The sequence below is a fragment of the Pleurodeles waltl genome, chromosome 1_2, assembly GCF_031143425.1.
Source record: "Pleurodeles waltl isolate 20211129_DDA chromosome 1_2, aPleWal1.hap1.20221129, whole genome shotgun sequence".
Taxonomy (NCBI): Eukaryota; Metazoa; Chordata; class Amphibia; order Caudata; family Salamandridae; genus Pleurodeles; species Pleurodeles waltl.
This window is the reverse complement of record NC_090437.1, coordinates 64,676,884-64,703,790: the sequence shown is the minus strand read 5'-3', so window position 1 is coordinate 64,703,790 and position 26,907 is coordinate 64,676,884. Positions and strand designations below refer to the sequence as shown.

Sequence of the window (26,907 nt, the reverse complement as noted above, 5' to 3'; positions counted from 1 at the left end):
AAGCGTCTTCCAAAATTCCAGACTCGTTTTCAGTGCCCTAGTGGCGATACCTAGGTTACACTCTAGTAGATCAGCCCTGGTGTGGTAAACCTTGACTCCCAGCTAGGCCATACACAGAAGCTCCCAAGAAACGTGTCCCAACTTCCCCGGCGGGTCGTGGTCTGCTGATAGTGGGTAGAGGTGTGATTTTTGCCAATTCACTCGTTGCCCGGTTATCCTGCCAAATTGTTCTAAGAGAGCCTGGGCTCCCTCAAGATCCGGCCCTGTATCTCGTAGGAACATGAGCAGATCCTCTGCATATAGCGCTATTTGGTGAGAGGTGCCTCGGTGCTGTAGTCCCTGATACCAAAGAGCAGTCCGTGCTTGGGCAGCCAATGATTTCACTGCCAACACAAATAACAAGGGCGAGAGGAGCCCCCCCCCCTGCCTTGTGCCCCTCTCCACCCTATATAATTTGGATATGGTGGACTCTGTTCTAACGTGGGCTCTGGGATCCGTGTATAGCAACTGTGTCCATCTAATGAATCCCTCCCCCACTCCCATACGTTCTAGGACTGCGTATAGGTATTTCCATTCCAGACTCTCAAATGCCTTCTCTATGTCGACGGCAAAGACTTTGCTGGTATATCAGGGTCCAAAACATTAACGCAGCGGATGTTCTGGGCTGTGTTTCGAGTGGAGATAAATCCTGCTTGGCCGTATGGACCAGACGAGTCATAAGTGGGAGCAGTCTCGTCGCAAGGATCCGGCTAGGAATTTTATAGTCCGTATTAAGCATGGATAGGGGCCTATAGGCCCTGCTGTCATGTGCCGGTTTGCCTGGTTTCAGTAGTAGAACTATCAGTGCCTCCCTAGACGTGTCTGGAAGTCAATTCTGCACTCTTGCCGCTTTACATTACTGTGCAAGCTTAGGGGCCAGACATCAACCTACGTGGCATAAAATTCTATGTGGAGCCCGTCTGTGCCTGGGGTTTTCCCTCGTGCTAGGCCCTTGATGGCATCTCTGATTTCCATCTCTTCGATATCCCCTCCTATTGTTTCCTTCACTTCCCCAGTAAGGTGCTGGCATGGAAGAGGTTCCAGGAAAGCCCATATGTTGTCCTCCCTACTCTGCGTGACGCTAGTGTGAAAAAGGTGTATTACTCTAGAAAATGGTGGTTGATCTCTTCCTGTCTGAATAATCTCTGACCTGTGGGGGTAATAATGTCTATAATGGGTGTCCCCCTCTTTGAGGGATTGGCCAGCAACACCAGGAGTGTGCCCTCAGCATGGGCTCTTACCATATAATTTTTATAGTTAAAGCAGTGGAGTCTTTCAGTGTGCTCTGCTACTTTCTCCCTGACCTCGCTCACCGCTCTTTGCAGCTTAGGGTGGCCTGGTCTTTGTTTTTCCTAGTGTGCATAACTCATCCTCCGCTGTCATGACCTCCCTTAGTAGTGTCTCCTGGATTCCCATCGATTCAGCTATGCAATTCCCTCTTATCACTACTTTAAATGCATCCCACAGGATCTGGGAGAAGAAACAGTAGCATCATTTTCCACAAAATACCGTCTGTGTCCCCCCCACCTGTTCCTGAAAGACTGGGTCTTCTAAGGATTCCAGCTTGAGGCGCTAGGTTGGTATTCATGGCTTGGTTCCCTCCTAGGCCAGCTGGAGAAGGACAGGATTGTGGTCAGAGATTGTCCTCCCCAGATACTCCACTTCCCGAACCCGACTATGTACTTTCGGCATGCAGAGAAACGTGTATAGACGGCTACGTAAGTCATCCATATTGGAAAAGAAGGAGTAAGCTCGTGTATTTGGGTAAAGGTGTATCCACAAGTCTAGCAACCTCCACTCGGACTGCCACTCTCAGAACATTTCAACCACTCTACCCACCGGTGATCCCCCCCTCCCCCAAGTGGGGAATGCGATCTGTCCAGCTCAGGATTGGCCACCTAATTGAAATCCTCCCTATCAGTACTGCATGTAGTAGATAATACCCCTGAAAGGTGTTCCAAAAATGCATCCTGTTCAGTGTTTGGTGCCTATATGCTGATGAATGCTATGTCCCTTCCCTCTTGGTGGCTAGTAACCACCACATAGCCACCATTGGTGTCAATAAGTGTCCCTGTTTTTTTGAAAGGGGACTCCCGTCTTAATCCATATGAGAGCTCCCTGAGCATAAGCAGAGCAGGATGTATAGTACACCCGGCCCTCTCCATCTCTTCTGCCACACCACCCCATCTGCCGCAGTCAGGTAAGTTTCCTGCAGCATAGAAATGTGAGTCCCACTTCTTTGTAAATAGGAGAACTCTTCGTATTGCTTAGGTATATTGTACATACACCTAATATTCCAGAATACAATCTTATAGTTTTATGAGTCACCCATTGGGTTCACTTGTTATATAACTGTCACTATGCATTCCTTTTCCATGAACAGTTTGTGTCGGCGTAGTATCCCTCTCCAGGGTTACTCGTCGGGGGTACAGCGGCAGGGTTCCCTTAAAACATCAACCAAATAACTTCCCAACACCCCTACCCCAGGACAAGTGAAAAAACAACCCCCATCCAAACCAGTTTTAGTCAAGAAAACTCTCTTATGAGGTCCGTGTGACCAGGCCCGGAGTGGTGCAGGGCCCATGGCTCCAGATCTCACCCCGTCCCGTCTCATCTGTTCTCGGAGCTGCATGATTGGCCCACCCTTAAGCGCCGTACGGCGGTCTTTTCAGTTTTTGCCTCAGTCTCTCGTAGGGACTTCATATGATATCCTCAGAGGTCCCCGGTGTCACTATCGGTAGTTCCACACTAGGTGCTGTGGAGTCACCACATTCACCATCTGGCTCCGAGTGCTGTACATCTCTCTCTGTCACCGCAGATCAGGGGCTGGGGTCTCCCCCACTCTAGGATGACACGGCTGCAGTAGTACGCATTCTCTCCCTCCTCGCCTCCTCCAACGATGGTGCTGCCTTCCTGCAGTGGGGTCCCTCAGACGGTCTTCCCTGGCTCGAGGGTCGGTTCCTCCAGTGTGTTTGGGTGTTAGCTGCTCCTGATTGACCATCCAAGCCAGCTGATTTTTGAGCTGATTCACCTAAGAGAAAGCAGGTTCATTTAGGGCTTGGTGCCCACGGCTTTCTGATAAAGAAAAGTGGCTGATGAAATTCCTGGATAGATGATTAAGAACTAAAACGTTCCAAGCACGAAACCGGAGAATCATTTTCTGAAGCTGATCTAGTGGATGTGCTAAGAGGAACAGAAAATTGGTTAAAATAATTGGGTAGTCTACTGCAAACTGTGGAAGACCTGGGAGCCATACTGAGACTGCCAAAAGACAGCAATATGTCAGCTTCAGAAATGTAGTTGTCAAATTTAGTTAGGAGGCGTTAACAATTTTCATGAGGCATGACCACATTGGCATTGTCTATGAACCAGATTACCCTCTGTATCCAGCTGAAGAGCACCAGTATCAACATTTTTTACAGTTGGCTACACGGCATCCAAATGTTTATTGTGAGGGGGGCGCCCAGGTCCTTGCCATATTTAGAGAAAAATTGAATAGCATTGGGTCCATGGCAGGGATAGCAAGAACTGAATCTGGAACTGATGCTCTGGGGCACTCGGTTTCAGTTTATTATTAATTGTTTTTTCCAAAGGGCACCTGATATGACAATATGGTTTGATGGACCTCTAATTAGAAGGGGATGTTGCACAAGGTATGGGTCAAAAAAAGAGTTTGGTCAAAGAATTAGAATGTCAACATTAGAAAGAAACCTTTTTTATATAAGCAATGTACCATCTTAATCAGAAATCTATATCGAGCATCAGAGCAAATTTATATAAAGTTAATTTCTCTACCTCAGGATTTGGCACTCTAATAGTAGGCTAGAAGCCAGGATCATTTGGTGGCTTCCTGGCACCAATGAGAGAACCAACAAGGTTGGAAACCCAGAGCAGTAGAACTTGCATTTTCAAATACCTTAACAAGAATGTTTTCTTATAAGGCACTTTTGTTTTTAGAAAATGTCTAAAAATAAATACTTCTGAGAGAATGGGTCACCCCAAAGAGAGAAGATCTGAGTAAAATAAGCTTCTCTTAAAGTTTTTTAAAAACATTTTAGCACTATTTTGTATGGACGGTGACACTGCTCGTTGGACAGAATAACTAACAAAATGATCAATAAAGGTAATGTAGCTCATGTAGGGCGAAGTCTTCATGCCGTCGTAAAAAAATATGCAAAATTCATATGGCTGGGGATGCTTTTAACCATAAAGTGTAATGTAAACAGAACACATTTCAAGAAACTATTAATAAAATAATTCATAATTGAAAATCCTCAGCATAATATACTATGTCCTTGCCTATCTGAAACACTGTTGCAGACCCAGAATCAGCGCTATGTAAAGGATATGACACAATGGAGCTTCTGAAGGCAGGCAGAGCTTCCAAGGGAGAAACAGAATGGCAAGGGAGAAACAAAATGGCCAGGGAGACGGAATGGGCCCTTTAGGCGGCCATCTGGAAGTATGGCATTAAGTGGGACAAGGGAAACCTAAGGGATGCCGTAAGAGTTCAGAGCAGGCTCTTAGAATGAGAGGAGAAAGCCAGAAACCGGTACAGCAAATGTGGAATATAGACAACCAGAGAAGGGATGTGGAAAACATCGATGTATTGGAAAAAGCCAGCCAGGAAAGCGGGAAGAAGGGAATTGAAGCTTAAGGACGAGGGATGAAGGGCAATTCAAGACCTCGAGCAGATTAAGTGCTCTTGAAGGGTATAACACAAAAACGTTAAATGGTAATATTCTAGATTATAACTTTACACTGAATACATTTGTAAGATTAAACAGTACACAGTATTTATCTGGCTAGACAGCAACAAAAAGGACTTGTGCTGTTCGGTTAGGGGTTTACAGGAGAAGTGTGTGCTCTGTTACTGGTTACATTTTGTAGTTTGTTCTTCCGGATATGCTGGGACTAGTGGTTTTCATTCACGTTATCTGAATGCCCAAAAAAAATCACAAGGAGGAACCATAAAAGTAACTCGTAGTTCTGCAATAAAATTCATATTCAAATGTAATATACTTACTGTAATCGCCCCTTTGTGGGGAAACCAGTTTTAGACAGGAATCGTTTACTGAAACAAACAGTGCAATATATCTTCCTGTTGTGACCACATGCTTTAGAATAGAACTAAGTTAACAAGGTAATTCTTGAGAAAACCATTTTCATCTCTTTGACCCCCCCAGACTTCACCTGTGCTCAGTGCAAATCAAAGGTACTAATATCAATGTCCTCTATCTGAGCACCTTATTGGAAATGTTGAAGGAATCTGACAGGATGGACTAATAACCGGTTCAACGCTCATCCTCTATGAGCGTTTATCACGGTCATAAGGTCATGGCAAGGAAAGTAGTCTGTCTTTGGTGGAGGCAGCAGTTTGCTCTCAGTCTCTCTGGCAAATCCTGACTTCCTCCTGGAGGCTGCCGCTGGCGGTATTCTGGACACAGCACAAGGTTGTCCGTCATCATACGTTTTCATGAACCTAATGTTTGACTAAATGGTTTAATACATCCAGCAACCTCATGGGCTGCTGTGTGTAGATGCTAACTTTAACAATACTCAAAATGCACGTGGAATCACGAAATTGGCTGTCATTTAAGAATTCTGTCTATTCCCAGTCAGGTTCGGCTTGCTGGGCCTGTTAGAATCTTTTTGAGAAGGTCCATCGTTTACATCATCTCTGTCGGCAGAGACCATCTTGAACTTGTGAAAGTTCAAATGAAGACTAGCATGGGGTCCCTCAATTTCATGAATTACGGATGATCAAAATACAACATTCTCAACTTCAAAGCTCCGAAATAGTCATATTCTTAACCCTAGAGGCTTTTATTTTATCAGTGCAAGGCAGAGGGGTCTTAGTGGCAAAAGAAACTTGCAAGGCAATATTTTGTGTCAACATGTAGGGAAGGGACAGATACAACCCACAGCTTTGCCTAATGCTCTCTAATGTGGGAATGCTTTTTAGGACTCAACAAATCAGCTGCTAAATATCAAGTGCGGTTGACCTACACTTCTTACATCTAGGAGTTACTTCAATGATGGTCTCCCTTCTGTTCCGCAGCTAAGGGCTACACGAGATGTACACTTTTAGCCTCGGAACAAGACAGGAAATTCAGTCACTCTGCAGCAGTAACGGCCGGGTGTAAGTCCTTCTTAGGTGATACGTTCCTTCTTAATGGAAAAGACAAGTTTCTGCAAGTCCTAACCCCAATGCCCTTAGTTTTCACTGCACTGCTTTCAAACTGGATGCTGTCTAAATCTTAACTGAAGATTAGACAGACAGCAGCAGACAGGTTTTTCCCAAGAAGACATCAGCAGCACTTGAGCAGTGAAATTAATAGAGTTTCTGTCGACTATGTCCTGTAATTTGCTTTGCTCCTGGCTAGGTTTGACATCCATTTTAGGAACTTTGTGACAGTTACTGGAGAGCAGAAAATCTCTGCCAGGGAAACTTTATCCATGCAGCCTTCATGGTGAATTAGCATACTATGGTGCTACCGCATGTGCATTCTTCAGTTAGGAAGCTCATCCACTTTGGGATCTCTATTTCGCGATGGATTTAAACCTATGGTAGCACTGTCATGAACGCCCAAGCTAGCGCAGTGGTAGCAGCTTTGCCCCTGGTAGCATGAGCCTTCAAGCCTCAGGTGGCTGCTTCCTGGACAATGTGTAGCAGATCTTGATGTAGAGAATGACCCAGAGCGAAATGGTTCGCTTCTGCACTTCCTGACACTTCTTTGCTCCAACGTACCCCACAAAGAGTTGGTCATCCACCTTGTACTCTTTTGTGCAGTCAAATGTTTGGGTCCAGTCAGTGGAGTTGCTCTTCTTCCTTAGAGGAATGCAGTGGAGCATAGAAGGAGGGCAGGGTGATGTTCTGACCCAGATGGAATGGGGTCACCACCTTGGGGAGGAAAGAGGCACGAGTTCTACTTGTCTGGATAGTGAGATACTGTGGCTTTGATGACAGAGCTTGCATCTCAATCACCCTCCTGGCAGATCTTATTGCCACTAAGAAGGCTGTCTTGATGGTGAGCAGCCAGAGGGGACAGTTGTGCAAAGGCTCGAAGGGAGCACACATCAGAAATGTGAGGACCAGATTTAAGTCCCAATGGGGCATAACAAAGGGCACAATAATACACAAAACGTTTCCAACGGCAGGCGTATACCGTTTTTAGTGGAGGGACGCCTGGCAGCTACAATAACTTTACAGACTTCAGGAGGAAGGTCAAAAGCCATCACTGCTCAATCTCCACGCTTGAAGGCGCACAGTTGACAGGTTCGGGTGGAGAACCATCCCCCGCTGCTGCGGCAGAACATCCTCCCGAAGGGGCAGCCTGATCGGAGGATTGATGCTCATTTTGAGAAGCTCGGGATACCAGACTCTCCGTGCCCAATCCGGAGCCACTAGGATGACTTGGGCCAGGTAGTTGTTGATCTTCTTGAGAACTCTGGGCAGGAGTAGTACGGGTGGAAAAGCGGACAGGAGGCCTGAGCTCCACTCGCAATGAAGTGTTACTGAGCGATTGCCGCCTTGGAAACTCCAACGTGCAATACTGCTGACCTTGCGCATTCTCTGCGGGGGCAAACAGATCTAACCAAGGTCTCCCCATTGGTGAAAGAGTCCTAGCGCCACCTCTGGATGGAGATACCATTTGTGATCCGCTAGGCATCGATGGCTGAGTTTGTCCGCCCTGGCATTCAGAGAACCTGCCAGGTGTTGAACCACCAGGGATATGCTTTGCTGTTCCAGCCATGTCCAGAGTCCATGACCACACACTGCCCTGCTTGTTGCAGTACCACATCGCAGTGGTGTTGTCCGTGAACACCTGCACTATCTTCCTTTTTACAACAAGAAGAAATGCTTTCAATGTCAGTTGGATCGCCCAAAGCTCCAGCAAGTTGATATGAAGTCTGGATTCCGCCGGAGACCAGAGGCCTCTGACCTCCGCCTCTCCCAGATGGCCGCCCCATCCCAGAAGTGACACATCTGTAACTACTGTGAGATTTGGCTGGGAAGGGAGAGGAGTCTGCCTCTGACACAATCGCAGTTTACTAACCACCACTGTAGGTCTTTTGCAGTTCCTTCCAAGATCTGAACCGTGTCGGTAAGATTTCCCTGATGCTGTGCCCACTGGAACTTCAGGTCCCATTGCAAAGCCCTCATATGCCATCTGGCATATTTGGCTAACAGGATGCAGAAGTCATGAGTCTGTCTCACCGAAACCCAGGAGAGAGACAGAAAGATCAGTATCATAACATGAATATCCTGGATTCGCTGCTCGGAGGGATAAACCCAAAACTGCACTGTGTCCAGAACAGCTCAGATGAAAGGGAGCTTCTGAGAGGGAGTCAGGTGTGACTTTGGCATGTGTATAGTGAACCGTTGCTAATGAAGGAGGTCCCCCATAGTCTGAAGGTGGGTGACAAGAGCCTGGGGTGTAGGAGCCTTCAGCAGCCAGTCGTTGAGGTAGAGGAAGACTGAAATCCCTAACCTGCGCAGATGAGCTGCTACCACCGCCATCCCCTTGGTGAACACCCGATGGGCACTGGTGAGTCCAAAGGGGAGCAGAGTAAACTGAATGGGCCGAGCTCTGGCTAGACCCTTTGGGTCTGAATGTACCACAACCTTGTCCTCGCACTGGATGCTGTGAAGCTGGAAGACGGTGGCTGACCTGCAGGTGGCGTGGTACCCCCCCCCCTCCCGAAGCCTTAAAAGGGGCGAAAGGCAGACTGCTGGTGAGCGGGCACCAAGAGGCTCAAGGATCTGGCCGTAGCTTGAGAGTCCTTGAACCGCTCAAGCGCCGAGTCTGCCTTTTGTCTAAAAAGGCGTGAGACATCAAATGGCATATCCATCTGATTTGCCTGACCATCCCCCGAAAAGCCAGTTGTACGAAGACAGGCGTGGCGAAGAAGGGCCACTGTTGATGAAATCGTCCTGCCCTGCGAAATAAATTGCTCAATGGGCATGAGGAGTTTACGGACCTCAATGCCAGGCTGGAGGAAGAAAACATTTTCTTCCCAAGCTGGTCCAGCCTCTTGGATTCCCTATCCAGGGAAGTGAAAGGGAAGGCACTATGGGAAGTGGAGGCTTGGTTCACCAAGCTCTCCGGGGTGGGGTGTTGGTTAAGGAAACTATGGTCGGTAGGAGCTGGTCGATGGCGACGGACAATTGTCCTATTTACAGGTGCCCCTCTGCTGGGTTTGGACCACATCCCCAGCAGAACATCAGTAAAGGCCTCATTGAAGGATAACATCATCTCCGATGTAGCAACCCCAAACTGAAGCACCTCTGTCAGGATGTTAGTGCTGGCCGGCTCCATAGGCAAGTCTAGGTCCAAGACCTCAGCTGCTCTATGCATCTTCGCTCCACCATGGCATAAGACGCTCCCTCCTCTTCAGCCACAGAAGGAGTAGAGTGCATACCAGCATCTGGAGAAGTATCCAGTCCACTGGCTTCCCCTAGATACTCATACCAGTCCTGCTCCTCTAATCCATACTCTAAAGGGTCCTCAGACCCGACTCATTCCTCACCTGTGCCTGGCTGTTGAAAATAAGCCTCAGGCACTGATCTGGGCCGTGTTGGCGTTGTATGTCATCGTTTCGGCTACAGATCATCCGGAATGAGGATGGGGTTTGCACCACTGGTGGGTGCCGGCAGTGGAGAGAGCATTGACGTTGGGACAAGTACCGGAGGAGACTGACTGTGTGGAACCGCTGCCAGTCCGGATCCGATATCGGATCCCTGGGTACCCAACAGTGTCAAGGCCAAAGCCTCTGGCGTCTGACACGATAGGGCCCCTTCTAACCCCACGTGGTCTGAAGACCCACCCACAGGGGCAGCCTGCTCAAAAACGAGGCACATGGCTTCGTAGAAGTATTTAATTTGAGCGGAGGTCGCTCTGGCTTCCGGGTAAAGGGTGAGACGCGAAGTCGGGCCTGGCAATGGCTCTGTGGAACCGTGCTCGGAACGTCAACGTTCTTGTGATGCCTCGTCTGCCGACGGGCATGGCAAACTCGAAGCCCGATTGGGCTTCTTATTCTTCTTGTGCCTCTTCCCTGAGTGCCCAGAGGACCTTGAGTGTGAAGAAGAGGTCTTGGGGCTCCTGGAGCAGTCTTGCAACCTCCTCCTCGAGTGAAACCGTGACCTGCTAGAAGTCGCGCCATCCAAAGTCTACTTCCAGCCCGCAATGAGCTGTAAAGACTACTCTCTCAAAGCCTTTGGGGCCATGGCCCGGCAGTCAGAGCACGACTTCGAGTTGTGGTCTCTGTCGGGGCACAAGAGACATACCTGGTGGGGTTCGTCACCGATATGGCACGATGGCAGACGCCACACGGCTTAAACCCCTTCTTCCTAGATGACATTCCTCACACAGACACAGAAAAGTCTTTGACAAAACAGTTACTAAAAGCATTGCCAAAAAAGCAAAGGGTAGCTCGATCCCGGACCTGTGCTTAACCGGTGCGGAAGGAAAAGAACTGACTAACACGTGCTGGAGTGGTGCCTTTATAGGCGACCGTGATGTACAGACGGCTCCAACAACGCTGACGAAGCCATGTGAAGCCACCCGACAGCACACGCACGGTATTGCTCAGCAAAATATTCTGGATTCGAAGCTGACACCAGGAAATTCAAAGGTAAGGAACCTGCAGCTAGAAGTCTCTATCAGATCTAGGATTTCTAGGATTAACATGCACATCAACTGAATTTAATAAAATACTTTTTTAACCCTTTACCCCCAGATTTTGTCAGAAGGACAGGATTTAGAGTGGCAGGGTCATTCTTTGCCCATGGTCAATGACATCCCAACATTTAATTTTCCTGTAGGGCTATATGGTTTTGGAATGGCACTGATGTCAGCCAGGAAGCAATAGAGAAATGTACACCCAACTGGGACAAGAATATTAAGTGCTATAATTGGGTAGACAGCACTGTAAAGTCCCCAGACTGTCATAAAACAGACTTTGGTTTCCTTATGTTTCAGGGGAAAGTGTACCATTTACGGACACCAAAATATTGGTTGCAATGTCACAGCCTTCCACGCCGACATGCAGGGGGGCAACCTCCTGCCTTATGGATTTCTTCTGGCAGTGTGGAGAACTGCTGTGTGCACAGTTACTACACAAATAGGGAGGGATCTGTTCCATAGTGGCTTTGCACACTCCAGTTTAGGTGATCCCTGAAATAAACATATCTGCTTTGCACAAACTCCCCATGAGCCATCCCATGATCTTGGTACATGACAGCAGAAGGAAGGGAACTGCAGAGTATTATGGTGCAAGCACCTGCAATGAAGTTTCACAAGGGAATCACCTGTTCAACTATGCTGAACTTTTCTTTGGAAGCATCTTGCCATTGGTCCATGCTAAAGCAACAGCTTGTTGGCTTCAAATCACAAGGTGGGCACTTCTCAAGGTTATTAACACCTCCAATGATGACTTCAATGCCATAAAAGAGGAACTGCATGCCCTAAGAATGATGGTGCTGCAACACAGTTATGTACTGGACTTTATCATGGCCATGCAAGTCAGAGTTTTCAGGAAGACAGGATCTGTGTGCTACACGTTCATCCTAGCAAATGATAAATGTAGGAAGCTGGCCTGGTGTGTGGGAAGCTAGCTGTGGATGAGTAGCCAAGGCTTATCTATGAGACATGCAAAGCTTATGCAATACCACTGGAGTCACGCAGCACTCACAAACATGAAAGAACCACAAAAATAAAGGTACTTTATTATGGTAACACAATTACTAAATTACTGTATAGGCAATTCTCCATTAGTAGGTGAGTAAACACATGATTATATTCACATTAGAAGTCAGAGATCGGCATAGAAAGCAATAGAAAAGAGTGAAATAACAGAAAATAATGGAGACCAAACCATATACTAAGTATGTGGAAGGCAAAAGTCAATCCCCCACCAAAAAGTGCAATCTGTAGAGGGGTGCTGGAGAAACTAGGAACCCCAAAAGTTAAGTACCAGACTGACCCCAGCAACCAGGAGAGATGAGGTAAGTACCTGGTCTTTCCCCAAATCTACAGGTAAACTTTGGAAAAGGACCGTGCAAGACCCAAGCAAGACTGGAAGAAACCAAAGGTGGATCCTGACAAAAGAGGACCTGCAAATGAAGGGGACCAAGTCCAGTTCGAGTTGGAGTGTCCGGTCTGGGCAGGAGCCACTTCCCACCCTTCTTGAGATGCAGGCCCAGGTAGAGGGTGAAGACAAGGAGTAAGCTATGCAGCACAGGAGCAGGAGAAGACTTCCAGAAGTGATGCAGACAATGTCCCACTTCGCAAGAAGAGTTGCAGTCAGTCAGTGGTGTGGAACAACCACCAACAAGCCTTGGCAAAGGCAAGAGTCACAGATGAAGAGTTGCAGAGCTGCTGGAGACAAGGAAGGTCCAGGGGGACTCAACCGAAGGAGAGTCCCCGGTGACCCTCAGCAGTGAGGAGAGTTGGAAAACTAAGATGCAGCAGACACAGACAACTCACAACCTGCAGGCACAGGAGTCGCAGTGAGGCTGACTCAGCACGCCTGAAGAGGAGTCCCGCGTCAGTGGAGCAGCAGACTGGAGACTGTGCTTTGCAAGGAAGAAGGCTGGAGCCCGGGGCTACACAGAGCCTGAAGATCCCTTGGAAGAAGGCCAACAAGCTTTGGTAGCTTCAAGAGTCGGGGTGCACAGGGGCCCTGTCCTGCAGGGAGAGGCACAGGCTTACCATCTCCCAAGTTGGATAGCTGGTAGAGAGGACGACTCCAGACCATCACCTGTGTTGCAGGATCCACACAGTTTTGCAGGAGAAAAGATCCACACAGCCAGACGTTGCTGTAGTTGGTGCCTGCAGATGCAAGAGAATGACTCCTTCACTCCAAGGGAGATTGCTTCTTGCTTCTTGTGCAGACTGAAGACTCGTTACCCTCAGAGGATGCACAGTCAGGGAAATGTTGCAGTTGCTGGAAGAAGCCAGAGAACCAATGTCGCTGGAGTTGAAGACTGTCAGTTCCAGGAGGGTCCAGTTGCAGTCCTGGTGGCCAGAAGATGAAGTAAACAATGCAGAGGAGTCCTGCTGGAATCTTGCACGTCAAATCTGAAGACCCACCGTGAATGGAGACCCTAAATAGCCCAGGAAGGGGGATTGGTCACCTAGCAGGGTGACCACCTATCAGGAGGGGGCTCTGATGTCACCTCCCTGACCTGGCCACTCATTTGCTGCCAGGGACCTCTGCCCACCTTGGATTCAAGATGGCAGAATCAAGCGGCAACCTGGAGGAGCTCTGGGCACCACCCCTGGGGTGGTGATGAACAGGAGGTGGTCACTCCTCATTCCACTGTCCAGTTTCGCTCTAGAGCAGGGACCATGGGTCCCTGGACTGGTGCAAACCAGTTTATGCAAGCAGGGCACCAAATGTGCCCTTCAAGGAATACCAGTAGCTTGGAGAGGCTTCCCCCCTCCCAAGCCATGTTACACCTATTTCCAAAGGGAATGGATGATGCCTCCCTTTCCAAAAGGAAATCATTTGTTCTGCTTTCCTCTGCCTGAGCTAGTCAAGCAACAGGAGGGCAGAAACCCGTCTGTGGGGTGGCAGCAACGCACGCTGCCCGGAAAACCCCAGAAGACTGGTAGGGAGCAATGCTGGGGTTCTTCTAACGAGCCCCCAAAGTGCATGGAATCATACAATACATACTGGCAACAGTATTGGGGTATGATTCCTATATGTTTGATATCAAACATGCCTAGGTTTGGGTAACCATTACATAGCTGGACACAGTTAGTGACCTGTGTCCAGTACTCGGGTAAAATAGCTTCCCTGCACTTACGAATTCCAGGAAAATGGAGCTGGAGTTTGTAGGGGCACCTCTGCTCATGCAGGGGAGCCTTGACACACAGGTACTTGCACCGTGCCCTCTGGGCTAGGAGGGCCTGCCATAGGGGTGACTTACAGTGCCCTGTAATGAAAGGCAAGCCTGCAGACACATTTTACATGGGTTCTCATGGGTGGCATAATTCATGCTGCAGCCCATGGGGATCCCCTGGGTACCTAGGTACCATATACTAGACACTTATATGGAGGCACCAGTATGCGAACTGTGGGGTGTGCTAACTCCTGAGTAACCAAATTGAGAGGGTGAGAGCACACAGTCACTGGGGTCCTGGTTAGCAGGAAACCAGTGAACACAGTCAAAACACACTTACAGCAGGCAAACAGTGGGGGTAACCATGCCAAAAATAGGGTACTTTCCTACAATGCGGAAAATAGAACTTTGTCAGAAGCAGTACAGACTCTGCACGCATAATCTACAAACTAAAATGATAGATGAATAGGATGCCCCAGATAGTTGGGTCAGTGGTTGGTTTGTGTCACTACCATCCTGGATTTCGTGACTATTGGGGGCTTTGTTACCAACAACAGTGATCTTGTTACTGATATACTTTATGATACAAGCAATTTTAGCATGGCTAAGGAGAATAGGTGCTTTAGTTAGTTAGGAAACCAACACAGTTAGTAGATTCCCAGTATTACCTGGTGCCAAGGACAAACCAAGATCTAAATAAAGCAGTTGAAGTATCAACTAGAAGGAGGAATTTTGAAGGAAATATAAAAAAAAAAGAAACATGTAGAAAATATATACCCAAAAAACACAGAAACCACACAGCTGTTCACAGTTAAAACACAGTTTAGGCCCAACTTCCACACTGACATAAACAAGGTAAAAAGTTCACTTAAGAATGTAGAGGAATAGGAAACTTGAAAGGTTTTTTTTAGTTAAAGGCCAACTCATGTCTAACTGACCCAAAACAAGACATCAGCCCACAATTACCCCCGGCAGACACTCCGTGCCTTCAAATAGACTGTGGCCTGATTAAACAATAGATTCATTATCTAATTAGCTCAGAGCACACAGGTGCTTGCCTACACAATGAGAGCAGGGAGGAAACTAGGCCTCAGGCACACAATGCTGCCAGCATACACTCCAAGGAGTTTACATCTACTATGAAACACCCACACATTCTTAGAAGAAAGAATGTCCTGCCATAAAGCATTGTCGAAAGTACAATGAAGAATGTGTAGTGGTTTGATTCAGGAATTCAGGGTTATGGGGTCACATGTCCTAGTGTTTTCCATCTTGAATCTGTACCTTGCAAATGACTTATTATTTACTATGTGTAACAAAGCGCAGTACTGAATTGTATAAAACGGCCTACCTGAGAACAGGCATTGGAGAAAAAGTGCTGAGGTAGCTTGAGCAGGGCTAAAGTGCAGTCCGTATTACTTTTCTCCCCGTCTTTGGATTGCCAAGGAGAGTGTGTGTAGTTGAGTTGGGAGCATTTTGTCTACCCCATAACATAAGAAAGCTACAGCCAGGTTGGCCCGACTAACAATCAGGTTGCTGGAGTTCCCTTTCTATGTCGTTCACATCATAGGAGGCAAAAATGTGAGAGCAGGTTTTTTTTGTCTTGCTTACCTGTGAATGATGGCCCTAGTGAATTTGACATACAGGAAGAAATTAAAGAATGCATTAGAGCCAAGGTTGAAGATATTGTTGTGTGCTCAGACAAGAAGCTATGGTGCAAACAGTTGGAAGAGGATGCTATATTGAGTTAGGTTATGAAATTCGTGCAAATTGGATGGCCAAGAGAAACATTTATGGAGGTGTCTTTACAGAACTTTAGTAAAGTGCAATGAGTTAATTTTGGAAGGAGAGCTACTGGTGAAGGGAGGTAAGTTGGTACCTCCAGAGTGCTTCTGTCAAATAATTTTAGAAATGGCACATGTAAGTCATCTAGGCATAAGTGCCACTAAACATAGGGTTAGGAATGATTTTTGGTGGTATGAAGTTTACGGTGATATGGAAAAATTAGTGGAGGAATGTGTTCAGTGTTGTTGTAGTGACCAACATTTATTTATTGCTGTGTCGGACATGGCTCCAGTAATTTCTACAGAAAAGGTATGGTAAAGATTTTCTGTAGACTTCTTAGAACCATTTCATGTGTTGCCTCAAAATTTGAAGTACTTCATTGTAATGACTGACCATCTTTCTAAATGGGTGGAGGTACATGAGGTGCCAGAACTTAATACAAATCCAGTCATTGGTTTTTTTATGAAGCTTTTGCAAAAGAAGGTAATTCCTGAAGGAATACTCATTGATAATTTACATTGTTAACTATGACAGAACTTTTAGTTAAGTGTGGTGTAAAACATCTACGTGCTCCACTTTATAACCCTCAGAAGAATGGTAAAGTGGAGAGATTCAACAGGGTCTTGCAGTGCATTCAGAGTGCCAACAAATCCAAGATTGATAGTGAAACAGCCATCAGGGATCTAAGGTGGGCCTATAGAGCTCCTCTTCATTCAATAACTGGCAAGGCACCACTGGAACTTAATATGGGTAGGAAAGTAGTTTCTTCATTGTGCCCCTGGATAATGGAAATTAAAGGTCTAGAATGTGATGTAGCTGCATACAGTGGTAAAGCTAAGATGAGTGATGAGTCCAGTTCTGGTCAATGTCAAAGGAAATTTCAACGAGAGAATTAAGTTTGAAGTAGGTCACTGGGTACGTTTCAAAGAACCCATTGCACAGAAGAAAGGCTCTGCAAAGTGTAGAGACCCTGTCAATATCATCAAGGTGAAGGGCAATGCTTTGTTTGTGCCAGATGGTCAATGGTGGGGAGAATAACTAAAGTAAATAAAGAAGATGTTGCAGGTGGAAAGTTAATTTCTGTCAAATACAACAAAGATATATCTATTAAGAACAATCAAATGGCTGTGCTAAGAATGTTCAAAATGCTGTAGTGAGGTACATGGAAGCTCTGTCTGCTGATCTTCAATAAATACTGCAAACACATAGATAGTACCTGTGAACACTACAGCTCTCTTAGTCTTTGCAAAATCCTGTCAATTGTTTTTATTTTCTGATATCAATCTCATCGTTGAAAGGAATATGAACTTGATTGGTGTTAGAAAGGATCAGAGGATTCCTCAGAGGATGATATTTACGCAACCCAGTCACACAATTACCAGGTCAGAAGGTGCTTTTTTAGTTGATCTGGAGACAGCAGGTGTGTTATTTTGTTTAGCAAATGTTTAAGAAGTTTGGTATTGAGCCACTTTGTAATAGATAATATTAGTGATAGGAATTTCTGAACAGAGCCCTCATCATAAGGAGGGAAAAAAGTCATCCACTGTGAATTTTTCAATCACAGGAAGGTTACAATTTTCTTTGGATTTTGGAGAGATGTAGATGTATGCAGTTTTTTATAGGTTCTAAATTAAGATTGCTTAAGAATGAACTAGAAGAGCAAGAGGGTATTTAAACATAGCGTTTTTAGCAGAAAAGCAAGATAAGGGTATGAGGGAATCTAAAAGGGCAAAACAGACTACAATCTTCATTGGATGGCACTTCCACAATCTATTTGCAAGGTTACTATAGCAGGAGGTGCTGTTTTAATTGTTTTAGAGGAAATATGAGAAATTTGCTGATTGAGCCACTTTGTTACATGCAGTATTAGTGATAGGTATGTCCAGATTGAGTCCTGATAAGGAGGGAAATAACCATCCACCATGAATTCATCTATCAGTGGAGGCTTAATTTCTCCTTTGGATTTGAGAGACATGAGAATGTACGCAGTATTTCATGGCTTCAGGGTTATGACTGCTTTCATGAAATCGAAGAGCTAGAGTGTACATAAACATAGCTTTTAGCGGAAAAACAAGATGAGGTATGAGGGAATCAAACAGGGCAAACAAGACTACCAAAGACATTATGAGTGCTAGAGGAGCAAGGGCTAGGATGTCCAAGGAGAAAAGGGTGCAGCAGGAGTGTTAAATCTGGAAATTCAGCTTTCAGTAAGGCACGTTAATTACTTACTTAAGGAAAGGTGAAAACCGGAGAAACAGTAGATTGTTGTGACGTCATCTAGAAATTCTAAAGATCATAACCAGTGAAATAAGGGAAAGCGAACAAGGCTATGATGCAAATTAGGTTGCCAGCACTGTAGCATGAAAAGGATAATGCCACTGAAAAGTGAGATTCAGTAAGGACCAGCACGATATGTAAGGGTAAGTGCATAATGCAAGTCAAATGCAGCCAGTGAGAGATAAATATATCCAACCTCAAGTCTATTGTTGAGTACAACACTGAAAGTGAATGCAACACAAGAGGAAAAGGAGAACACAAGGTGAGCTAAGGAAACATGTCCTTTGACTAGGCTGTAATTCTGTGATTTCGTCAATGTACTAATGAAAAGTGCTGTACAGGACATCAGCAATGTATCTCCATAATTTAATATCTGCAGATTTGCACTAAAATACCTTCAGTGTCTCACTTTGAAACTACTTACCACCTTGTCTACCAAGAGCTGAATGAACTGGTTGCTACTAACCTCCAAAACACCTGCCACCTCCATGAGAGGGATGAGTTCAGCCTTTACACAGTAAGTCAGCTTTTTCGTAACTTCCAATAATAGTGCTTTATAACACCAAAATTCTTCCAATTCCTAGCAAATAAAAAACATTGGATGTTAACACACTAATTACCTTCATTTGCATATGTGCATTACTGAGTGAGGACAACAATTATACAGCAGTGCTCAAATTTGTAAACATGACTAACTTTGTACAAATTCTTAAAACATAACTATTTGAAAATATGTTGCAGAGCAGATGTGCTGGTTGTATGACAATACCACACAATCCCTTTATCATGCATCTCTTTATAATGCAAGGTAAGTTACATCCGTATATATGTATGTATACATGAACAAGTTACTTACCTACGGTAACGCATTATCTGGTAGAGACTATCTACCTGCATATTCCTTACCTTTGAATTCCTTGCAGTCAGCTTTGAATCCGGAATCTTTTGCTGAGCAATACCATGTGTGCGCCGTCGTTCGGATCATCCAGCTCCACGTGGCTTCGCCAGCATCATTGGAGCCGTCTGTGACGTCATGGTCACCTATAAAGACACCACCCTGGCCCACGTACGTCAGTTCTTTTATCCACAAAACCTACATGCCAGAAGCGCAGAATCATGGAAAGAACCAATATTTTGTCTGTGTAGTACTAGGGCCCTGATAAGGGATAAACCCTAACCCTACTAGACATATCCGCAGAGCATGGATGGGTGTAAAGAATCTGCAGCTAGATAGAGTCTCTACCAGATAATGTGTTATCGAAGGTACCTTTGAATAGATACCCAAGCCAAAACCTCCTGGTGGTGCGCTGCTGATACCTCTCCTTACACTAAGAAGTGCTGTACGACTGTCTGTCTCTCCCTACCCGACTGTCCAGGCAGTAATGCTTTGCAAATGTGTGTAAAGATGCCCATGTTGCCGCCTGACAAATCTCCAGGACTGAAACTCCCCGAGCTAGCGCAGTGGTAGCAGTTTTGCCCATGGCAGAATGAGCCCTCAAGAGGCTACTTCCTGGCCAATGCGTAGCGGATCTTGATGCAGAGAACAACCCAGTGTGAAATGGTTCGCTTCTGCACTGCCCGACACTTCTTTGCTCCAATGTACCCCACAAAGAGTTGGTCATCCACCCGGAACTCTTTTGTGCGGTCACGGTAGAATGACAATGCTCTTTTTGGGTGCAGTCTGTGGAGTTGCTCCTCTTCCTTAGAGAGATGTGGTGGAGCAAAAAGGTAGGCAGCGTGATGTTCTGACCCAGATGAAGTGGGGTCACCACCTTGGGGAGGAAAGAGACAAGTTCTGAGTACCATCTTGTCTGGATAGATAGTGAGATTGCTTTCATGACAAAGCTTGCATCTCACTCACCTGCCCGGCAGATGTTATCGCCACTAAGAAGGTTGTCTTGATGGTGAGCAGCTGGAGAGAACAGTTGTGTAAAGGCTCAAAGGGAGCACACATCAGAAATGTGAGAACCAGATTTAAGTCCCATTGGGGCATAACAAAGGGCGTAGGAGGAAACATTTCTACAAGCCCTTTTAGGAATCTATGTACAATGGGGCATATAAACAGAGAAGGCTGATCAGGCAGCCGAAGAAATGTCAAACACAAAAGGGTATGGGGTTCACTAATGATAAGGAGCTATAACCACAGGAGAATATCCAGGGGCTCCTAGACCTCACTGGGTGTAAAAAAACAAAATGGAGTGTGAGTACTGTGGGATGGTGATGGATAGGGGGAGGGGGTATTTCCTTTACGGATTAGGTGGTCTCACACACTATATAGTGTCATGCTTCATCATTTGACCACCTAGCCCCACCCAGGTAGGACAGTGCCACCTGGGCGAACTCAACCTCACCGTTAAAGGAACGGGAGGAAGTGCGTAAATTATTATTTATCTGGAGTTAGTGGGATCCAGCTAAGCTAGGGGAAGATATAAAAACACCTAAGCAGTTACTGGTGTGTAATCTACACTTTTAATAGTGGTGTCTGCTGGTGTATTAAAAACAAGGGTGGGACACCAAAGTGAGAGTGAGGACTCACTGGGTCAACTATCTAAAAAATGGCCGACATGTTTCTGCCCTCTACAATGAGCCAAGGAAGGTCTGGGGGCATTCTTCAGGGCCTAGGATCCCTAAACCTCATTCAATGCACAAACAAACATCCACACTCAATAAGAGAGTGGGAAGGAAATATAACAATTGAAGGGGCCTACCTATTGCAAGGAACTACCTAGCGGAGGACCCAACATCTAAGGCTACTGGCCCCAGATTCCAGGAGGGGAAGTGTCCCCTTATAGTCACACTTACGTCAAAGGAGGCGCTCGCTGTGCGCCTAGCCCGACCCCTCGCTGGACCGCTTGAGACCAAAGAAATGTCGACAAGGCAGAAAGATAGCCCTTGAGAGTCCCCAAGGAAAAACCCTGCTGGGCAAGGGAAAGAATGAAGAGAACAATATCAGAAAGAGGATCAATAGACCTTTCTGTACAATAATATACAAAACATTTCCAACTGCAGGCATATACCATTTTAGTGGAGGGACGTCTGCCTGCCAAAATAACTTTACAGACTTCGGGAAGAAGGTCAAAAGCCATCAACTGCCGCTGCTCAATCTCCACGCATAAAGGAGCGAAGAGTTGACAGGCTTGGGCGGGAAACCCTCACTGCTGCTGTGACAGAAGATCCTCCCGAAGGGGCAGCCTGATCAGAGGACTGATGCTCATTTTGAGAAGCTCGGGATACCAGACTCTTCATGCCTAATCCGGAGCCACTAAGATGTCTTGGGTCCGGTCGTTCTTGATATTCTTGAGAACTCTAGGCAGAAGTGGTATGGGCGGAAAAGCATACAGGAGGCCTGAATTCCACTTGCGGCGAAATGCGTGGCAGAGGGATTGCCACCTTGGAAACTCCAATGTGCAATACTGCTGACATTACGCGTTCTCTTCGGAGACAAACAGATCTAACCAAGACTCTCCCCACTGCTGAAAGGGTGCTTGTGCCACCTCCGGATGGAGGCACCACTCATGATCTTCTAGGCATAAGCGGCAGAGTTCGTCTGTTCTGGTGTTTAGAGAACCTGCCCGGTGTTGAACAACCAGGTGTATGCCCTGCTGTTCCACCCATGTCCACAGACACAAGACCACTTGACAAAGGGTCCACGACCCCACACTGCCCTGTTTCTTGCAGTACCACACTGCGGTAGTGTTGTCCGTGAACACCTGCACCATTTTCCCTTTGACGACAGGAAGAAATTACTTTAATGTCATGTCAGATTGCCCGGAGCTCCAGTAAATTGATTTGGAGTCCAGATTCTGCCAGAGGCCTCGGATCTCTACCTCTCCCAGATAGCTACCCCATCCCAGAAGCAATGCATCTGTCACTACTGTAAAATCTGTTTGGGGAAGGGAGAGGAGTCTGCCTCAGACCCAATCGCGGTTCATTAATCACCACTGCAGATCTTTTGTAGTTCCTTCTGAGATCTGAACTGTGTCGGTAAGATTTCCCTGATGTTGTGCCCACTGGAACTTCCGGTCCCGCTGCAGAGCAGCATGTTTTACTAACTGGATGCAGGAGGCCTTGAGGCCCAGCCACCTCTGAGTCTGTCTCACTGAATTCCAGGATAGAAGTCAAAACATCGCAATCATAACCTGAATATCCTGGACTCGCTGCTTCAGAGAATGGGCTCGAAACTGCACTGTGATCAGAACAGCTCAGATGAAAGGGAGCTTCTAAGAGGGAGTCAGGTGTGACTTTGGCATGTTTGCAGTGAACCCCAGCGAATGCAGGTTTGACGTAGTCTGAAGGTGAGTGACAACAGCCTGGGGCAAAGGAGCCTTCAACAGCCAGTCATCGAGGTAAGGGAAGACAAACACCTAGCCTGCTTAGATAAGCTGCACAACTGCCATCAGCTTGGTGAATACCCGAGGGGCGCTGGTGAGGCCAAAGGGGAGCACAGTAAAATAAAAGTGCTTGTGGCCCACCTTGAACCGCAGTTAATGCCTGTGGGTAGGCAGGATGGAGATATGGAAATGTGCATCCTGAAATTCCAACGCTACCATCCAGTCTCCTTGGTCCAGGGCAGACAGAACCTGAGCCAGAGTGAGCATTTTGAATTTCTCCTTTTTGAGGAAGAGATTGACGTCCTGCAAATCCAGAACAGAGCGAAGACCCTTGTTCTTTTTGGGGATTAGAAAGTAGTGGGAATAAAAACCACTGCCTACTTCTGATATTAGGACCCCTTCTATAGCTCCCTTGGCCAAGAGAGCTGCAACTTCCTCGCGGAGCAAACCAAGTGATCCTCCATCAGACGTTCTTTCGAGGGAGGCACTGGGGGAGGGAAAGACTGGAAAGGTAGGGAATAGTCCTTCTGTATGATCTGCAAGACCCATCCTCCCCTCTTTGACTGCCTTTGAGAGAGTGGACCGCACATCCTCTGGGACCTGAGGCAGCACCTGCACCACCGTATCCTATAAAGTATGTGAAAAACAGCCCAATAGGCATTAGGTGTTTACCAACTTCAATCCCAGGCTGGAGGAAGAAAGCATAGAACTTTGTAGAACCCCATAATAGAGATATTTTAGTCAGGTTTTCGCCCCTTACTAAGAATAAGGTAATTTTTCTGCTATTGCAAACATGTTCGGCTTCACCTGATGACCCGTGTCCACCCAGGGTGCTGCAGAAGGCCCCTGAGGTTGTTGCAGAAGCATGGGAGAGAGTTTATTCTCAGGTGCTTCCCACTGGTATATACCCGCAGTGCTGGAAAGAAACTATCATCATTCCTTTGAAGAAAAACCCTACTGGAGAGGCCAATGATTTGAAATATCTCTGGCCTATTTCACGGTTGCCTGCGCGAGCCAAAATACTGGAAAAACATCTTAATCAAGAACTTTGCTCGCTTCATACATGAAAATGACTGCCTGGACGCCTTCCAACATGGTTTCAGGAGCCATCACAGCACTGAATCTGTGCTGCTCATCACAGAGGATTTTATCCGGCATCAGGTGGACCAAGGTGGGATGGCTATATTGGTGATGTTGGACCTGTTGGCAGACTTCAAAATCCATTTGTCCATCTATTTTGGTGGATAGGCTCCAACAGGTTGGGCTGAGGGATTCTGTGGTTGCTCCCGGTCTTTACTTGGTCTAGAACTTTGATGCCTTCGGGTTTAATATGCACTACAAATCGAAATACAAGTACAAAATGGAGGGTGAGGCAGGCAGCAAGCATGCACAAAATCAGGCTGAGAGCAAGCAGAAAGCAGAGAGAAGGAGGTAGAGGGAGGCAGCAGGCATGCACAAAGCTGGCCTGAGTGCAAGCAGAAAGCAGTGAGAAGGAAGGGGAGGAGGCAGCAGGCACCCACAAAGCCGATCTGAGTGCAAGGTGAAAGCAGTGAGAATGAGGTAAAGGAGGGCAGCAGGCACACACAAAATCAGAATGAAAGCAAGGAGAAAGCACTGAGCAGTAAGGGGAGGCACACAGCAGGCATGCACAAAACCGGGCTCAGCGCAAGGAAAAAAGCAATGAGAAGAAGGGAAAGACAGGCAGCAGGCACAGATAAAACATGACTGAGAGCAAGGAGAAAGCAGTAAGGAGGGAAAGGCAGGCATGGACAAAACCGGACTTACTGCAGGGATGAAGCAATAAGAAGGAGGGGAAGGCAGGCAGCAGACACGGTGACAAATGACAAAGCAGTGAGAAGTAAGAAAAGGAGGACAGAAGGCACGCACAGTACCGGGCTGAGCGCAAGGATAAAGCAGTGAGAAGGAGAGAAAAGAGGACAGCAGGCATGCATAAAACCAGGTTGTGCACAAGCAGAAAGCAGTGAGAAGGAGGGGGAGGCAGAAAGCAGGCACCCACAAAATCGTCAGTGCAAGGAGAAAGCAGTGAGAGGGAGGACAGCACACACAGAACCAGGCAGAGAGCAAGGGTAAAGCAGTGAGAATGAGGGAAGGAGGACAGCAGGCTCGCACAAAAATGGGTTGAGAGCAAGGAAAAAGCAGTGGGAAGGAGGGAGGGGCAGGCAGCAAGCATGGACAAAACCGGGCTGAGAGCAAGGAGGAAGCGGTGATAAGGAAGGAAAAGGAGGACAGCAGGCTGGGACAAAACCAGGCTAAGCATAAGGAAAAAGCAATGAGACGGGTGGAAAGGCAGGCAAGAACAAAACTGGGCTGAGCGCAAGGAGAAAGCAGTGAGGAGGGAAAGGAGAACGGTTGGCATTAACAAAACCTGTTTGAGAGCAAGAATAAAGCAGTGAGGAGGGAGTGGCAGGCAGCAGGCAAGCATAAAACTAAGCTGAGTACAAGCAGAAAGCAGTGAGTAGGAGAAAAAGACAAGCAGAAGTCACACACAAAATGGGGCTGAGAGCATGGAGAAAGCAGTGAGAAGGAGGGAAAGTCAAGAAGGAGCAGGCAAGGAAAAAGCAGCGAGAATGAGCCAAATGCATGCACCAGGCATGCACCCCTGTTTTTTGTGTGCCTTCTCTTTGCTTTTCCCTTGAAGGCTGTGCATGGCGTGTGGTTGACTGCACGCATAAGGGTTGGAAGCATGTGGAGGGTTGGCAACGAGCCTGGCCACAGGCCAGTCCCTGTGGTCAATGCCCTTGCTGCAGTAAAAAGAAAAAAAACTCAGAAATTCACACAAAAAAACAAAGGTTACAGGGAACTTATAGTTAAGAAATAGAATTTAAAAAACAGAAATTCACTGAAAAAAAAAAAACAAAGGTTACAGTGACGTTATATGTAAGTACTGAATTTACTCACACAAAACCATTGAAATTCATCAGTTATAGTTACCAACCCTAAATATAACTTGCACTATACCTCTCATATTATAATCACTCATCACAGTCTGTGACATCAGTGATGACATCATCCAGTCTGTGTCACTGTGTAAAAAAACGTTTACGTGAGTTATAGATACCTACTAAGGTCTTGCATAAGATACATTAGTATTCTTACCGAGCTATTGATCAGTGATAGTATTTTTAATGTAAGTCATCTGACTCGAAATATGTGTGTCTCCATTTGCATGTGAGGGTGGTTGTTGACACGGCCTGTGACAAACCCCTTCACAAGTGGCAAAATTGGCCGTGCAGAGCAGGGGATTACCAACAGGGCCTAATCCTGGGCCAGGCCATGTGGCCAACCCTGGAGCCAGCACCATTACGTCCTACTAATGTGAAAGGGGTGATGCTAAACAGGCAGAATTTTTAGGTGGTTTGCCATATTTGCATACTTGGCAGCAATAAAAGGGAGAACCATGAACTCCGCTCTCAGACAGAGAGATGACAAAAAAGAATCCACTCATCTTGGAGTACAGTAACTACAGAAGATATTGCACTTCAATAAATCAATGATGTATTCACCTCCATCCTGGATTTCAGATCATTTTTCAAAGTGCAATTTTAAAGAAAACACACTGTCCATCAGCCTGGAAAATGGCAGAAAAAATATTGCATACTAACTAGAAGGGGTGGAGCCAAATGGGCAGAGCTTATAGGTGAATTGGTGTATTTGAGTACTCAGCAGCATTTAAAAGGGGGAGCATCATGCCATGGGGACCCCATCCCCCACCAACCTACCTACCCTTGCCTATTATGGTGCCAGTGATCCCATCCCCTCTGGCCTGCATTATTTGAAGGTGGGTGCCCTGGTATATCCACCATGCACAACAATGGGGGCCGCAGAGGGAGCCCCAGCGTCCCTACAGCTCCAGCCAGCTCCCAGAAACCTGTAAGGGGCAGCATTGGTCCTGCCCACAGGAAGCAGCTATTTATGCTGCTCCCTCTGGTTAGGAGCAGTCTGTTGACCTGTTTCCTTGCCCATATCAATGCAGACAGGGAAATAGATCCCATGTCTGCTAGAAGCCGGCGGGACCATTTTTAAAGCTCCTACCGAAAGGGAGCAGACTTAGTGTTTGCACCTGTTTGGCGCATATCAAAAATACTTCCGCCAGGCAAGACCAAACACTGCGCTGGTGCCGGCAGGGAAACTACTGTCTCTCGGGATGGGCTCCGTGGGACAGAGCAAGTGAGCCAGACCCAGCGGATGGAGTCCCTGGAGCCAATATATGCTTCAGGAGGTGGGCAACATGGCCCCTCCTCCATTTTTCAACAAGTAGCAGCCCTGTGGGATAGGGCTCCCAGGGCCAATAATAGCTCAGAGAGGGGGACCATCTCTCCTTTAGAAATACTGTGGGGCCCAGTGGATGGGTTAAATGTGGCTTGGGAGTGAGACTGAGCGCCCCTCCCCTAATTATTTTAATAGGACCCAAGGCGATAGTTCCCCAGGGGCAAAAACATGGCCCCCCACCCTCCCCTTATTAAATAAATTGGGGACCAGGTGATGGAGACCTGCGATGTCGTGGCAAAAATTGCAGTTTTTCGCCAATTTTGGCCACAGTGGAGCTACCTCTTAGTCCCCCATGGGGTCGGTGTGGGAGGAGGGTGTCCTGACCCCTTATAT

At 46.8% G+C, this 26,907-nt stretch overlaps 1 protein-coding gene across 2 annotated transcripts in view; it reads right to left on the bottom strand.

The window, feature by feature from the left end:
* The window catches only part of HELQ (helicase, POLQ like), a 449,876-nt gene that overhangs the window by 67,681 nt on the left and 355,288 nt on the right, over positions 1-26,907 (bottom strand). For both annotated transcript variants that reach the window (XM_069236329.1, XM_069236338.1), the window contains one exon: positions 18,420-18,533. In XM_069236329.1, the coding sequence (XP_069092430.1) occupies positions 18,420-18,533 (114 nt within the window). The remainder of the gene's footprint in view (positions 1-18,419; positions 18,534-26,907) is intronic.